Source organism: Diabrotica virgifera, chromosome 9 (genome assembly GCF_917563875.1).
Source record: "Diabrotica virgifera virgifera chromosome 9, PGI_DIABVI_V3a".
Lineage (NCBI taxonomy): Eukaryota > Metazoa > Arthropoda > Insecta > Coleoptera > Chrysomelidae > Diabrotica > Diabrotica virgifera.
Genome location: NC_065451.1, coordinates 135285684 through 135301119, shown reverse-complemented (window position 1 = coordinate 135301119; position 15436 = coordinate 135285684). Strand labels below are relative to the sequence as shown.

General features: G+C 34.7%; 2 protein-coding genes across 2 annotated transcripts; both read right to left on the bottom strand.

The window, feature by feature from the left end:
- Positions 1 to 3147: 3147 nt before the first annotated feature.
- LOC126891060 (uncharacterized) lies at positions 3148 to 6577 on the bottom strand. The gene is made up of 2 exons (XM_050660238.1): positions 4031 to 6577; positions 3148 to 3274 (listed from the first exon to the last, which is right to left on the bottom strand). Exons 1-2 carry the CDS (start codon positions 6251 to 6253, stop codon positions 3200 to 3202), a joined length of 2298 nt encoding a protein of 765 aa, XP_050516195.1. The 5' UTR covers positions 6254 to 6577; the 3' UTR covers positions 3148 to 3199.
- Positions 6578 to 8394: 1817 nt separating this feature from the next.
- LOC126891408 (uncharacterized) lies at positions 8395 to 9087 on the bottom strand. The gene has a single exon (XM_050660581.1). The coding sequence runs from the start codon at positions 9085 to 9087 to the stop codon at positions 8395 to 8397; it is 693 nt and encodes a 230-aa protein (XP_050516538.1).
- Between the last annotated feature and the right edge of the window lie 6349 nt (positions 9088 to 15436).

The following is a 15436-nucleotide window of genomic DNA, read 5'->3' as shown; positions in this document are numbered from 1 at the left end:
TAAAATATTGTCCATTAATTTAGAAAAGGTTGATGGGCTGTTTTTCAGACCAAATGGTAATCTAAGGAATTCAAAATGTCCATGGGGGACAGTAAAGGCAGTTTTTTCAATTGAAGAGGGGTGCATTTCAATTTGATGAAATCCTTGGGCAAGATCGAGTGTCGTGAAATAAGTAGCTTTACCTAGATTGTCGAGAATCTCGTCTATTCTCGGAAGTGGGTATTTATCTTCTATTGTGTTTTCGTTGAGTTTTCTATAATCTATAACCATTCTAAATTTTCGCTTTCCGGAAGCGTCTGCTTTTTTGGGGACTACCCACACTGGCGCAGAAAATGGGGATTTACTGGGGCGAATAATTTTATTTTCTAATAATTTATTTATTTGTCTAGTTATCTCTTCTTGCATACTTTTAGGATGTCTAAAACTACGTGCATAAATAGGGTTTTCGTCTTTTGTTCGTATTTCGTGTTTTATAGCTGAAGTGAAACTTAAGTTTGTTTTTTCATCATAAAAAATATCTTTATATTTATGACAAAGATTTAGAATTTTTTGCTTTTCTTCTTCGTTTAAATGTTGGGTGCGAATTTTATTTGGGTCAAAGTTCGACGGTAGGTTAGAATGCAAATCGTAATCATTGATGGGTTCTACTTGTATAGGATCAATTTGAATCGGTTCATCTAACGAAACGTTATTTAAAAATCCGTTTGTTACCGAATGAATTGACTCAGGTATTACTAAATTATTTAATTTCGTTTCAGGTAGTAATATTTCTCCGTTTAAAATACTTACTGGGATCTTATTAAATAGAGTTTGAAATGGTATACTTATTCTAAATAAATTAAATGTTAAATTTTTTGATTTATAATTTAATATCGCTTGAAATTTTTCTAAATCGTGATTTCCTAATAATATGTCAAAATCATGGCTCCAATCTGCAATACGTGCATCGATGAAGTCATTAATTTTAATTTCCTTAAGTAAATTTGTTTTTATGTTTAACAAGTGTTTAGTTGTCTGTTTCATGGAAGTTAAAGTGAAATCTTTTTTATAAACATGTTGTGGATTAAAATATTTTGCGGCATTGGGCGTAATAATTGTATCCGATCCTCCAGTGTCGATTAATACCTTAAGTCGACTTTTTGGTAGGATGAAAAATGGAAGTTTTGGATAACTTCGTAGATTATTTAATACTACAGAGGAGGGGGGTGTTCGTCTAATGCGAGGTCGTGAAAATTTTGCTCGACGTATTCTGAAGGTTCATCAGACACTGAATTGTCTGTAAATTCTTCGTCTACATTATTATGTTGTGTATGCGGCTCGTTATAATAATCTGTTTCTACATTAAAATTTTGTGTTGAAATTGTCATAGGTCTCGTTTCCGTATTTATAGATTGCACACCACTCATAGGCGTAGGGGTATTAATTTGTTGGTGTCTTAGCATAGGGCTTCTATAAGGGGTTCTATTATTAGCGAAATTATTCCTATAATTATTAGAATTATTCGAAGTAAAAGCAGGTCTTGAATTATTCTGAGTGAAGACGGGTCTTGAATTGTTTTGATTAAAGACAGGTCTTACATTATGAAAATTTGGATTTTGTGGAATAAATTGATTTCTTTGGTTACTAAAATTAGAAATATTTTGTGCATAAGGTCTAAATTGATTATTACTAAAATTATTTGGGGCTCTAGCGTTAAAATTTGATTTGAACGCGGTTGGAAAAGAATTATTTGTTTTTGGTTTTTCCGTTTTTTGTTGGGATTTTAAGAAATTCATATAAGATACTTGATTTTTATGATTGTCTAAAGCTATACATTTTTGTAGGGCCTCGTCTAACGAATCTAACTGAAAGTGCGACAGGTGTTCGCAGTAAGGATTGTTAAGACCAGTACAAAAGGTTTTTAGTGCTAATTTTCTAAAGTAAGGGGTTTTAAAATTTAAATTTTCTGGAGTATTGTGTAGCGATATATGCTGTAATAAATCGTTTAAGTTATCTATGATTCTATGGTGATAGTCGTCATAACTTTCAGAAGCTTTTTGTACCGTTGTTGTTAATTGGGTAACAAGGATCTCTTCAGATCTCCTGTCGCCGTATTTCGTAAGTAAAGCTGGACGTACATCTGTCCAGTTAGTTTTATTGGAGTAATTTAGATAATCTCGTGGTTCACCTTTAATACGTGATAAAATGTGAGCGTTAATAATAAATTCTTGCGGTGCAGTAGTATTCTGTTGTTGCAAAAATATTAATAGATTATCTACGGATTTAATAAAAGTAGAAAGATTTTGTCCAGCAGTAAATTCTGGAAGCGTAGCACAGAGGCTAGAAATGTCGGCATTGGTAATGGGCATTGTTCTTTCAGATCTACTAATAGGACTTCTGTCGCGAAAATTATTTGAAGGTGGCTGAGAGAGAATTGCGTTAATTTCTTCGACCGTATCAAAATATGTGCTCATAAGTGATAAGGAAAATGTGAAAAAAAGGAAAGACTTACAGTATGATGATCGCAGTTGATAACATCTGTTGTTCTTCTCTAACAGGTGGATACTCTGCTAAACAATTGAGATTGACCAGGAATTGCGGAAGATTCTGTGCAGACTATCCTGTTCGCAGCGCCAATGATGTTTTCTTGATCACAAAGCACTTTTTAAAAAATTACTTTTATTTATTAATACAAAATAAAACTTTTACAACAAAATATTAACTTTGATACAATGAAAAGTAAATGATGACTAAAACATGAATGCCTGTTTACTAACTAAAATGTCTTTTTATAAGTTTACATTATCTTAATGACCGTGGTCCAAGTCCTCTTGATAAAGGGTTCAGTAGCGTGGTTATGGTAATATCTCTATATATATTAGGGTGGTCCTTATTTATAAGGAAAAAAATTTTTTTTCGAATTTTTTAGAAATTATTTGCCAGAATGTACCTTTATATAAGACATGAAAATATAACAAATTTCAGCTCAATCGGTTAATATTAACACGTGCCGCATCGACGCTAAAGTTGTGAGATTCAATGTAAGGCAGTTATTACCTATAAGAACGACAATGTACGCGTACGCTCGACTGTAAACATAAAATTACGCATTTTTTTTAAACTTTAGTATAAAAACATACTAATTAAAATGAAAACGTAAAATAAAGATATAGTTTATCCTAATACTATATTTTTTATTTATTGAAATGATACATCCACTTCAGATACATATTTTGGATTTAAGTAAGCCTCCTTTTGTGGCGACTGGGAACTCTCTCCGGTACTCCTGAACAACCTGAATAAAAAAAAATAATATTGAATGTGTTTTCTGAACCTAGCCTATATAATGTGTTCAAGAAAAAAATAACAAAAAATTAAATTTATCTACTCTACGTCATATTATGTATCAGTTTTTAGTTTGTGAAAACTGTCATTATAGATAGCAGTTCGTGAAGGATTTAAAGTGTGCGTGAAGTACCTGTGTATTTTAAATGGGACTAACTGCTAAGAAAAAAATAACAAAAAATTAAATTTATCTACTCTACGTCATATTATGTATCAGTTTTTAGTTTGTGAAAACTGTCATTATAGATAGCAGTTCGTGAAGGATTTAAAGTGTGCGTGAAGTACCTGTGTATTTTAAATGGGACTAACTTTTTCACACACTTTCAATGGGTTTTTCACACACTTTCATATAATCAAATATCCTTAACTTTCGCGTTGTCATGGTGATGACATAATGAGCAATAAATTACAACAAAAATTTTGACAGTTTTGTGGTTTGAAAGAAATTAGAATTTTTAAATGTCAAAGTTCTAAAAATTGTAAATAGAATTGAAATGAATTCCAGTGACGAAGAGTTACAGTTTTTTGATTTATTTATCGTAGAGTAGATAAAATATTGTATGAAACTGTGCGTGAAGTACTTTTTGCGAACTTACGCGATGTAGAGCACTCGCTATCGCTCGTACTCTAAGTATCGCGTGCGTTCGCAAAAAGCATACTTCACGAACTGTTTCATAAATAACTATTGTTTATACATACTACATACCTGTATCAAAAATTGTTTTTGATGTTCATTTTTCGTCATTTTTTCATTGTAATCCTCAATCAACTTGACTCCTCTTTCTGCAATATCATTTGTACATTTTAAGGTTGAAATGATATTTTTTCCTGTGCGATAATCCTCTCTGTTTTCCCAATTCAGCGGATCGTCCTGAAGAAATTCAACACAAATACCGAATCGTTTAAATAACTGAAGTGAATTGGCGGACAATAATTCAGTTGGTAGATCTTTTTGAACAAAATTTTGGACATCTCGGATTTGCAACGATAGTTTTTTCTCAATGACTTCTGTCTCTTCATTTTCTTCTTCTTTTTCATTCACAGTCTCTATGTTTTTACTTGCACATTCCATAATTTTTTGAGCCATTCTAATTTTTTCAACTCTCTCAATTCTATCGTCAAATATTGCCATGGCAGCACACTCTTCACTTAGATACCATAAATGGTTTAAAAATTTTGTTATTGCAATGGTTGCAATGTTTTCATTAATATTTTTAAATATAACCAATTTTCTCAAAAAATATATATCATTTAGGGGAGCTCCTGTAGTATTCGTTGCTGAAAACCAGGCCTCTACATAACAGTATACAACGAAAACGCAAATTTCTGCATTCAGTTTGGAATTATCCTTTCTCATTTTCATTTGATCGCGAAATAAAAAAAGTTTTAAACAATAAATCGCTTTAGCCATCCATCTCGCTAAATGATATGCACCGGGGGCCCTAAAACTCACATTTGTTTTATCTCCCAAAAAAATGAGCGTCAATTGCAAAAACTCTTTGTAGTCATCACGTGGTTGCTCTTCTGCAAGTTTCTGTTTCACAAAATAAATAATTTCGGGCGCTACATCTTTCAGTGCATTATAAACGGCTTCATCGCTGGTATAATCTAAAAATTTCATTTTATCAATATTCTTCCAGTTTTCTTTAAGTGCTTTGAATTGAGCAATTTCAGGGCCGGATGTTACAATTGCTTTTGTCCTCGTGAATACACCAGCCAAAACGACCTCAAATATATGGTGTCGGCATGGAAGCCACAAAATATCTCGCCCTAACCTTTGTTGAAGCAGAACTGCAGCTCCTTTTATACGTCCAGTGTTTGATGCTGTAGTATCAAAACAAAAGGCTTGAATTTTTTCGGTTAAATTCCATTCATCAGTGATATGGAACACAGCAGAGCAAACTTCCGATCCTGCTGATGATGCAATTCCAGGTACTCCTAATAATTGTTCAAAATCTAAACCAACCGCGATCACAGGAAGCCGATCAATTTTCTCATTTTTTGTGATATCAGGCAATAATTTGGAATCCCAATGCACTTCAATAAAATTTGCATCATTTCCTACCGATTTTATTGATGAATATTTTATTTTCCGCAAAATCTCTCTATTTCTTTTGATAGACGATCTATTGAGAACAAACTCGGTGATATCTATATTAAGAGCTTCTAGGACGGCAGAAATAATATGCATTGCATCCCTGTCACTCACTTTACATTTGTCCAAGGCAGCGGCCAGGCGAGGTGTCATTAACGTCTTTCGTCCTCTCTTGTTTGAAGATGGACCCTGTTGAGATTCCGATATGAAATATATGTCATCTTCACTGTTGTCTTGATTTATCACTTTTTTCTGTGAATCTTCGTGTTCTTTATCTTCCATTTCAAAATGTCCAATCGAACAACTAGAATTTTCCAACAAATCTTCTTTTCTTTTCAACTCTGCAGCTGTGCGTTCTTCTTTCCGCTTTTCCTTACGTAATAATTTGATATCTACTCCCAACATACAACCTACTCTACCTTTCTCCCTTTGCTTAATTAAAAATTCTCTATCTTCGGCGATTTTAATCTCATTTAACGCATTTAAGGTGGCAATATCGAAAAGGTTGTCTAAAGCTTCTTTAAAATCATTTTCTTTTTCTCTCTGCCGTTCAGTATCTCTATTTTTAGATTTTTCTAAATTTCTGACATTATCGTACAAAGATTTTAATTTCAAAATACAGTTTGAACGGTTTTGAACTGGGATTCTTGCTTTTTTCCAAAAAACGACCACTTCATCAATAACTAAAGCACTGCTGTCATTAAGATTTAAATTTACCACTCTCATGTTATAAAAAAGTACACTCAAAACATCTCGTTTACATGGTAATTTACTACCGCAGATTTGATTTTTCATCACTCCAACTAGATAAATATTGTTCCGCAAAGTGGACATTTCAGCACTTTTATCAATTACTTATATAGCACGTCTTTTCTTATGCACTTCAAGTACGAAACTAAAACGAATGTAGCATTGAACAAATAATATGTAAAAACAAAATTGACTTGTCGAGACTTGTAGTCGCGCTTGTAGCGAATTCGAACGCACTTGGCGCCGACTCGTCGTAGCATGTTAGACAGTCAGATGCATGAAACTTCAAGGCCAATGCGGCACGTGTTAATATTATCGGATTGAGCTGAAATTTTGTATTTTTAATGTTTTGGTGTAACTGAACAAAATTACAAATAATTTTGAAAAAATATGAACTTTCGAAAATAAGGACCACCCTAATATATATATATATATATATATATATATATATATATATATATATATATATATATATATATATAGTTTGAGTTTAATTCTTGAACCTTGATATATTTTTTTACCAATGTTTCTTGGGTTTAGGTTCATAAAAAAAGCTTGTCTATGATGTTATGACCATATTTATTGATATATTATCCGACGTTTCGGCAGGAAATCCATGCCTTTTTCAAGGATTGACTAAAACAACATTTATTGAAAGCTACAATACAATTTAAAAGAAAATCGACTTACCATGCAATCGTAAATTTAGTTTTGAAACAAGTACACAAATAGACGTCACAATTAAAACAATGTTAAAATGTTAAAGCATAGGAACGGACCCACTAAGTCATTGCGTTAAGAGAGTAATGAACTGTGTCAAAAATTATTATGGTGTTTATTGATGTTTGATTTTATGTTAAGTCAAAATAGTTGTCTTCGTCTCATAGGCGTGCTGAAATATTATATAGTTAATTTTAGATTAAGTTGAAATATACCCTATTAAGGTTTTTGACATCCCGTTTATCATTGACAGCTTTGTTATTTTTTTTAATTTCTATGGACTCTAGCAGTACCCAACAAAAAAAAGAGGGAACTGCTAGAGTCCATAGAAATTAAAAAAAATAACAAAGCTGTCAATGATAAACGGGATGTCAAAAACCTTAATAGGGTATATTTCAACTTAATCTAAAATTAACTATATAATATTTCAGCACGCCTATGAGACGAAGACAACTATTTTGACTTAACATAAAATCAAACATCAATAAACACCATAATAATTTTTGACACAGTTCATTACTCTCTTAACGCAATGACTTAGTGGGTCCGTTCCTATGCTTTAACATTTTAACATTGTTTTAATTGTGACGTCTATTTGTGTACTTGTTTCAAAACTAAATTTACGATTGCATGGTAAGTCGATTTTCTTTTAAATTGTATTGTAGCTTTCAATAAATGTTGTTTTAGTCAATCCTTGAAAAAGGCATGGATTTCCTGCCGAAACGTCGGATAATATATCAATAAATATGGTCATAACATCATAGACAAGCTTTTTTTATGAACCTAAACCCAAGAAACATTGGTAAAATATATATATATATATATATATATATATATATATATATATATATATATATATATATATATATATATATATATATATATATATATAAATACTTTTTTCTTTTTGGGTGTGGTAGTCAAAATAAAATAGGGCTGTGCTAAGGCGTACTATTTATTCTATTCCAAGCTTTCGGAGGCAATTTCCTCCTTTTTCAAGGTTCTACAAAGAAATTACTTGCTAAGTACTCAAAAAGAAATACAAAGTTTTAACTTACCAAGAATGCCAGATTAAGCAAAAAACCGACATACGTTGAAAACGAACTTATTAAATAAAACATTTAAAGTAGTTAAAAAGTTAAAAAACACTGATTTTATAATTAAAAAATATGAAAACGACATGATGCATGTCGTCTTAAGTCTGGATCAAACCATTTCACGAACAGAAAGAGGGTCAAAAAGCGAGATTTACTGTTTAAATAAGTAGAAAGTTATGAAAAAACTTTTGAAAGTAATATCTATGAAAGGCAGTTGTAACGGATTGCAAATACTACCAACTGTAATACCAACTTAATTTGAGCGGGAAATTTGAAAAAAGTTTTTATTATTCATCAAAAAGAAAACAGTATTTAGCAAATATGTTAAGAAAAAATATACTGAACTAATAATTAACTTGATCAAATAAATAAGAAAATTAAAAGAGATTACTAAGATGCAGAATCAGACTAGTCGAAAGTCAATATATAGTTATAAATTTTACTAAGATTCTGGATCTCAGATCTCTTATTAAGATTGTTGTCATCACTCTTGCTGATATGTACCATCTCCAGGAACGTTCTTTTGAATTTATTACTTTCTCTGGCTAATATTTTAGCATTGTTGAAATCGATCTTATGGTCTAGATTGATTGTATGCTCTGCCAAAGCACACGTAGGTTTATTTAATCTACAGTCGCTTTTATGTGAGATTATTCGACTAGACAAGTTTCTTCCGGTTTCACCTATATATGATGCTGGACATTCAGTACATTCAATGCGGTAAACCACATCTGTGCATTCTAATGTAGTTAAAGGTTGTTTGATTTTACTGTATAACTGACGTATAGTTTTGATGTTTTTGTTAGCTATTTTGATGTTTTTAAATTCCTTGAAAATTTTACTAAGTTCAATAGTTAGTTTCGGAATGTAAGGAAGGGCATAAAAGTACACACTAGTCTGCGCCGAGTTACTCTGAGCTAAAGGCCCTGGTTGTGACATGGTACTAGCAGTGAGAATGTTCCTATTGACAAAGGGAACATTACAAATCAATTTATTAATCAGTCTTAGAGGATATGAGTTTTCCACAAAAATATTGCGTAGAATGTTTAAATCATGTTGGAGATAGTCAGGATGAGACAACCTTCTGACACGTTCTTTCATTGCTAAGACTAAATTAGTTTTCATCCTAGGAGGATGGTACGAATGGTAGCTTATGAATCTGTTGCTACATATTGGTTTTCTATACCATTGTGTTTTCACCACATTACCTTCACATCTGTGCAACCTCATGTCAAGGAAGGGCAAGGATCTCTCCGCCTCTTCCTCGCACGTGAACCGCAAATGCGGGTTCTGTTGGTTGAAAACATTTAACGTAGGTTGTATTAGGTCTGTAGGTAGTGCCAAGATCAAATCATCCATGTATCTCTTTATGAATGGTATTTCAACATTAATTTGATGAAGACAATCTTCAATCAAATCGTCCAAGACATAATTACATAATATTGGTGAGATGGTGGACCCCATTGGAGTACCAAAAACTTGTTTATAGTAACTGTCGTTAAAAATGAAAATATTAGAATCAAAAACAAAAGTAATGAGTTTTTTGAGATTAACTAGATTCAGAGTCGTGTGCAATGATATGTCACCCCAGTGTTTCTCGACACTAACTAAAATTGTGTGTAAAGGTAAGTTAGTGAACAAAGATACTACATCAAAACTAACCAGTTTATAATTATTAGGTAATTGAAAATTATTAATAAAAGAGCTGAAAACGAAAGAGTCCTGAATGTAAAAAGCATTATTGTTATTGTATGATTCTGTGAGAATCTTTGTAAGAAAAGCAGCTATGGGGCCATTAGGTGTACCTATAGAGGACACTATTGGTCTCATAGACAGATCTGGTTTATGAATTTTTGGCAAAGCATAAAATCTGGGAGCAATTGCATTATATATATATATATATATATATATATATATATATATATATATATATATATATATATATATATATATATATATATATATATATATATATATATATAACTTCATGTCAATGTCAGGATTCAATTTCTTGGGGTCCACGTGAAGCAATGCTTTCATTCCACATGTATTTACATGTTTACATGAAATTATCTGCGAATTACACTTTTGCCATTGTGGGGAAAGCCCGCCCGCGCCCGTAGAATACTATATACAACCAGTCTCTCTAAGACTGACGGACAATTCGCTCTAGCTCCTTTAGGACCGCACATCAAAGAAACATGAAACGTGAAACGTAAATCATGAAGCATGAAACGTGAAACATGAAACAAATAAATTGTGAAAAAAGTAACCGGTTTATGTTATCTGAACTAATCGAAGAATTTGTATAGTAATAAATGAAATATGTACACAGTTGTAAATAAAATTTGTATATTCGACAATGGAAAGTGATGACGAGCTTGTCGCTGTAGTGGCAACTATTTTATTACTGTCTAAAAATAATAAAAAAAGAAAACGACGTTATTGGGTGCATCCATATAATGAGATAAATCATAAACACAGCACATATTTGGTTGCAAAGGAATTGAATAATCACCCTGCCAAATTTCAATCGTTTTATAGGATGAGTATACCCTCATTTAAAGCAATATGTAATATTGTGGGTCCTGCTTTAAGGAAAAGAGACACTAACTTTAGGATGTGTCTCAGCGCTGAAGAAAAACTACTAATAACATTAAGGTAAGTTGTAATACCAAAAAAAATAATATTAATAATAGTTATAATAGTTGTTATAATAATAATAATAAGTATAGCATATACCTGGCAGTAGGTATAAAATGCACACCCATGAGAATGGAGAATAATAATGTATGTTTAGGATCGCTGCCTGGGGATCGCCAGGGCACGTCTGGAGCCGGCGCTGGACGTGACAGCATGCGGGACGTCGGTGGCAGGGTGTTGAGGAGGCGGGCCCCTGTCATACAATCAGCTACAGCCCAACCACAACCACAAGCGAGCCAAACAACAACAAGAGCTCCACCCGCCGAAGGTGCTGCGCTGGATCATCAGCCGGCGCTCACTCAAGCGGGACGGCCGAGGCAGCGCATGAAATGGACTGTGTCCATTAATGAAAACATTTTGCGCTTCTACTACAACGTGACAAACCTTGGTCAAGAAACAATCGGCTACCGACAACAGCTGTATGCCGAATTTTGCAGGACGTACCCAGATATTCAAGTATCGGAGCAACGAGTATCAGACCAATACCGGGTAATTATAAGAAACAACCTTATCCCAGAGACAAGACGCAATATCATCAGAAGCGAAGTCGAACGGGAGATTCATAACGATGTTGTAATTGAAGATCAAGTCCCCAATGAAGTTCATGAGCAGATTCCTGAGCTTGCCATACAAGAAACTCAACCTGACAATACAGAGCAGGAAAACAACGAGCTACATAATAACCTAGTAAGCGAAATGGCACGTGCTGTACAAGAGTTTAATGGAACAAACCCACTTAGCAGACCACCGCTACCACGAATAAACTCTTGTAAGAGACTAGGTGTGCTGTTACAAATTGTGAACACTGAAGTCCTACCCAATTATGTCGTAGAAGCCCACACATTAGAGTATCTGCACATGATAATCTACTGTACAGCAACAGCAATTGCTAATGTAATGGGCATTAAGATCAGAACACGACGGGGTACTAATAATGGAAGGACTGGTAGCAGAACTGCACCCTGGGAAAAAAGACTGCTCGGAAAGATTGAATTGCTGCGTAGGGATATTGGTCAAGTCACAGAATATACAGTGCTAGTCAAAAGTCCGTACCCCCCCTCGTATCTTTTGAACGGTTATACCTATAATAGTGAAATTTGGAGGAAGAAAATAAACGGACGTAAGCTTCTTAACTAGTCATGACAGGTGACGTAATAGTGACAGATGACGTTACAGAGCCACTGTGACCGATAATTTTAAATGGGACCTTATAGCAAGTGATACCTCGTTTGAAAGGTATTGAAAATACCTATTCAGTCATACTAATTTTGTTTGAGTTTAAGCTAATTTTGATGAACAAATGAAATAAATATAAGATTGTAGTTTCGCATTTAATTAATAAAAATTCAAAATTCCGCCTATGATTACTTGTCAAACAGGTTGACGTTGACGTAAAAACTACTAGAGAATTAAAAAACATCAACTTTTTTGCCAAAAAATTCATAGGCTGACATTTGAATTTTTATTAATTAAATTCGAAACTACAATATTATATTTATTTAATTTATTCACCAAAATCAAAATCAAACTTAACTCAAAAAAATTAGTATGACTGAATAGGTATTCTAAATACCTTTCAAACGAGGTATCACTTACCATAAGGTCCTATTTAAAATTATCGGTCACAGTGGCTCTGTAACGTCATCTGTCACTATTACGTCACCTGTCATAACTAGTTAAGAAGCTTACGTCCGTTTATTTCCTTCCTCCAAATTTCACTATTATAGGTATAACCGTTCAAAAGATACGAGGGGGGTACGGACTTTTGACTAGCACTGTATACGAGGTGTAAGAAGTACAAGAGTCATCAGGAGAGCTGAAGAAATAATACGGAATACTGCAAGACACTCAAGATACGATCCAGAAAACAACACAGCCCAACAGTGCCTGGATACATTAAAACAAAGACTCTCAGTTTATTCAGGACGACTAAAAAGGTACAAAGTGAGTAACAACCGAAAGTCCGACAATGCCCTTTTTGAGACTGCTGAGAAGGCGTTCTATCGGAAACTCAATTCCACCGTAGAAAATCTCGATAAGTCTTACCCAAGCCAAGAAGAAATTCATGGGTTTTGGGGAAATCAACTTTCCACACCAGCTGCTCTTAACAACAATGCTGGATGGATAGAAGATACGGCACAGAACTGCCAACACTACACTACTACTCTCTACGAACCCTTCACCACTGAAGAAGTCTCAAATATCATCAAAGAGCTTCATAACTGGAAATCTCCTGGACCAGACGGAGTTCAAAACTTTTGGCTCAAGAAGTTTTGGAGTGCTCATGAATGCTTATCAAGACTAATTAATCATGTTATTTCTAATCCGCAGGATATACCATCATTCCTAACTCAGGGAACCACTTATTTAATACTTAAGGATCAAAATAACACCCAAGATCCAGCAAAATACCGCCCAATTACTTGCCTTCCAACTTTGTATAAATTGGTCACATCCTGTGTAGCCCGGCGTATCTACCAACACTGTGCTCTGAACAATATCATAGAGCCTCAACAGAAAGGATGCGCTAAGGGTTCCATGGGCTGCAAAGAACAACTTATCATCAACTCAGTCATTTCTAATCAAGCATATTCCAAAAAGAGGAATCTATTTACTGCTTTTATTGATTACAAGAAGGCCTTTGATTCAGTGCCGCATGAATGGCTTATAGATATATTGAGAATATATAAAGTCGATGATAATATAGTGACCTTTTTACAACATATAATGACAGAGTGGAAAACTAGAATTCACCTTCAAATACCTGGTGAAAGTAACATCGAAACTGAAAATATCGTAATCAGCCGGGGCCTGTTTCAAGGAGATTCGTTGAGTCCTCTGTGGTTCTGTCTAGCTATGAACCCACTATCTCAGCTATTGAACTCCTCAGATGCAGGTTTTAGCATCAAAAATAACAACAATGTGGTGGCGAAGCTTAATCATTTATTGTACATGGATGATTTGAAATTAATGGCTTCCACTCGAAACCAACTCGACGAGATGCTAAAAACTGTAGAAACTTTTTCTAATGATATTAGTATGCACTTCGGACTAGATAAGTGCCGTATTTTAAATATAGTCAGAGGAAAAGTACAGCCCGGAGGATTCGATATGCAAAATGGCCAGAATATCGAGGCCATGGGTGAAAACGATATGTATAAATATCTTGGAGTAAAGCAAGCGCGTAAAATTGACCATAAACAAATGAAAACAGAGATAACTACTGAGTTTATACGAAGGGTAAAACAGCTGCTTCGCTCACACCTTAACAGTAGAAATTTGTTTAAGGCACTAAACACCTACGCATGTTCCGCGCTTAGCTACTCATTTGGTATTGTTAAGTGGACAAAAACAGATATAGAAGCTCTTCAGCGAAAAGTACGAACACACCTCACAAAGGCACAAAAACACCATCCTAAAAGTGCAGTAGAAAGAACAACATTACCACGGAATCTAGGAGGAAGAGGACTTATCGATATAGGTGAGCAATTAGATAAACAAATTGCTAATTTAAGAACTTATTTTCAGATGCAGGCTGAGACATCTACTCTACATCGCGCTATCTGCGCAGTAGATGACACAACACCGACCAAACTGAGGGAACCAGAAATGCGCATAAACCACCTTACTAAGGACGAAAAAGTGCGCGCCTGGATGGGTAAACCTCTGCACGGGCGACATCCCAATGAGGTCAGCCAAGATTATGTCGACAATATAGCGTCGAACTACTGGTTGACATCAGGAAAGATGTTCCCTGAGACGGAGGGTTCATTACTGGCCATTCAGGATCAGGTTATACCAACCAGAAATTACCTGAAATATATCATCAAAGACCCTCAGGTTCAAAACGACAGATGCCGATATGGATGTCAAGCCCAAGAAACCATCCAACATCTTACAGGGGGCTGCCAGGCATTTGCTGCAACTGAATACAAGGAACGGCATGACGCAGTGGGAAAAATCCTTCATCAAGAGATAGCTATCAAGCTGGGACTCCTCCAAACGGACCATCTCCCGTATTATCAATACGTCCCTGAGAGTATGCTTGAGGATGGCAACTACAAACTATACTGGGACCGCACTGTGCTCACAGACCAAACAGTGGCACATAATAGACCAGATCTCGTACTAGTTAATAAATTAACAAGACAAACAACACTAATTGATGTGGCGATACCTAACAACAATAATCTACGTAGTAAATTTACTGAAAAGATCGCCAAGTACAGAGATCTAGAAATTCAAATACGAAGGCAATGGAGAATGGAAAGTACCCAGACGATACCGATTATTATGTCTACTACTGGAGTCATTCCGAAGACCCTCCTCGAAAGCATAAAAAAGCTGGGTCTGAATGAACATCTTTATAAGACCATGCAGAAAGCTGTACTGCTCGCGACGGCCAGATGCGTACGAAAATTTCTGGGAGATACACCTGCATTCCAAGTCACCTAGGGCTCGATAACACGGAGAGTCCCACCAGAGCTCAATCCTTTTGATACCGTAGGTATCTGGGATGAGTCAATTTTCCCCTTAGAGGGAGTGTGAGCCGTATGGCTAAATCTGGGATAATAATAACACCTGCATACCAAGTCACCTAGGGCTCGATAACACGGAAAGAGTCCCACCAGAGCTCAATTCTTTTGATACCGTAGGTATCTGGGATGAGTCAATTTTCCCCTTAGAGGGAGTGTGAGCCGTATGGCTATATCTGGAATAGTGTAGCATATAATATACAGTGTACTGG

Excerpts from the sequence above, each read along its gene's own strand:
- LOC126891060 (XM_050660238.1), bottom strand. The coding sequence starts at position 6,253 with ATGTCCACTTTGCGGAACAATATTTATCTAGTTGGAGTGATGAAAAAT. Across the intron at positions 3,275-4,030 it reads AAAAACAATTTTTGATACAG|GTTGTTCAGGAGTACCGGAG; the intron begins GTATGTAGTATG and ends TTTTTTATTCAG.
- LOC126891408 (XM_050660581.1), bottom strand. The coding sequence starts at position 9,087 with ATGAAAGAACGTGTCAGAAGGTTGTCTCATCCTGACTATCTCCAACAT.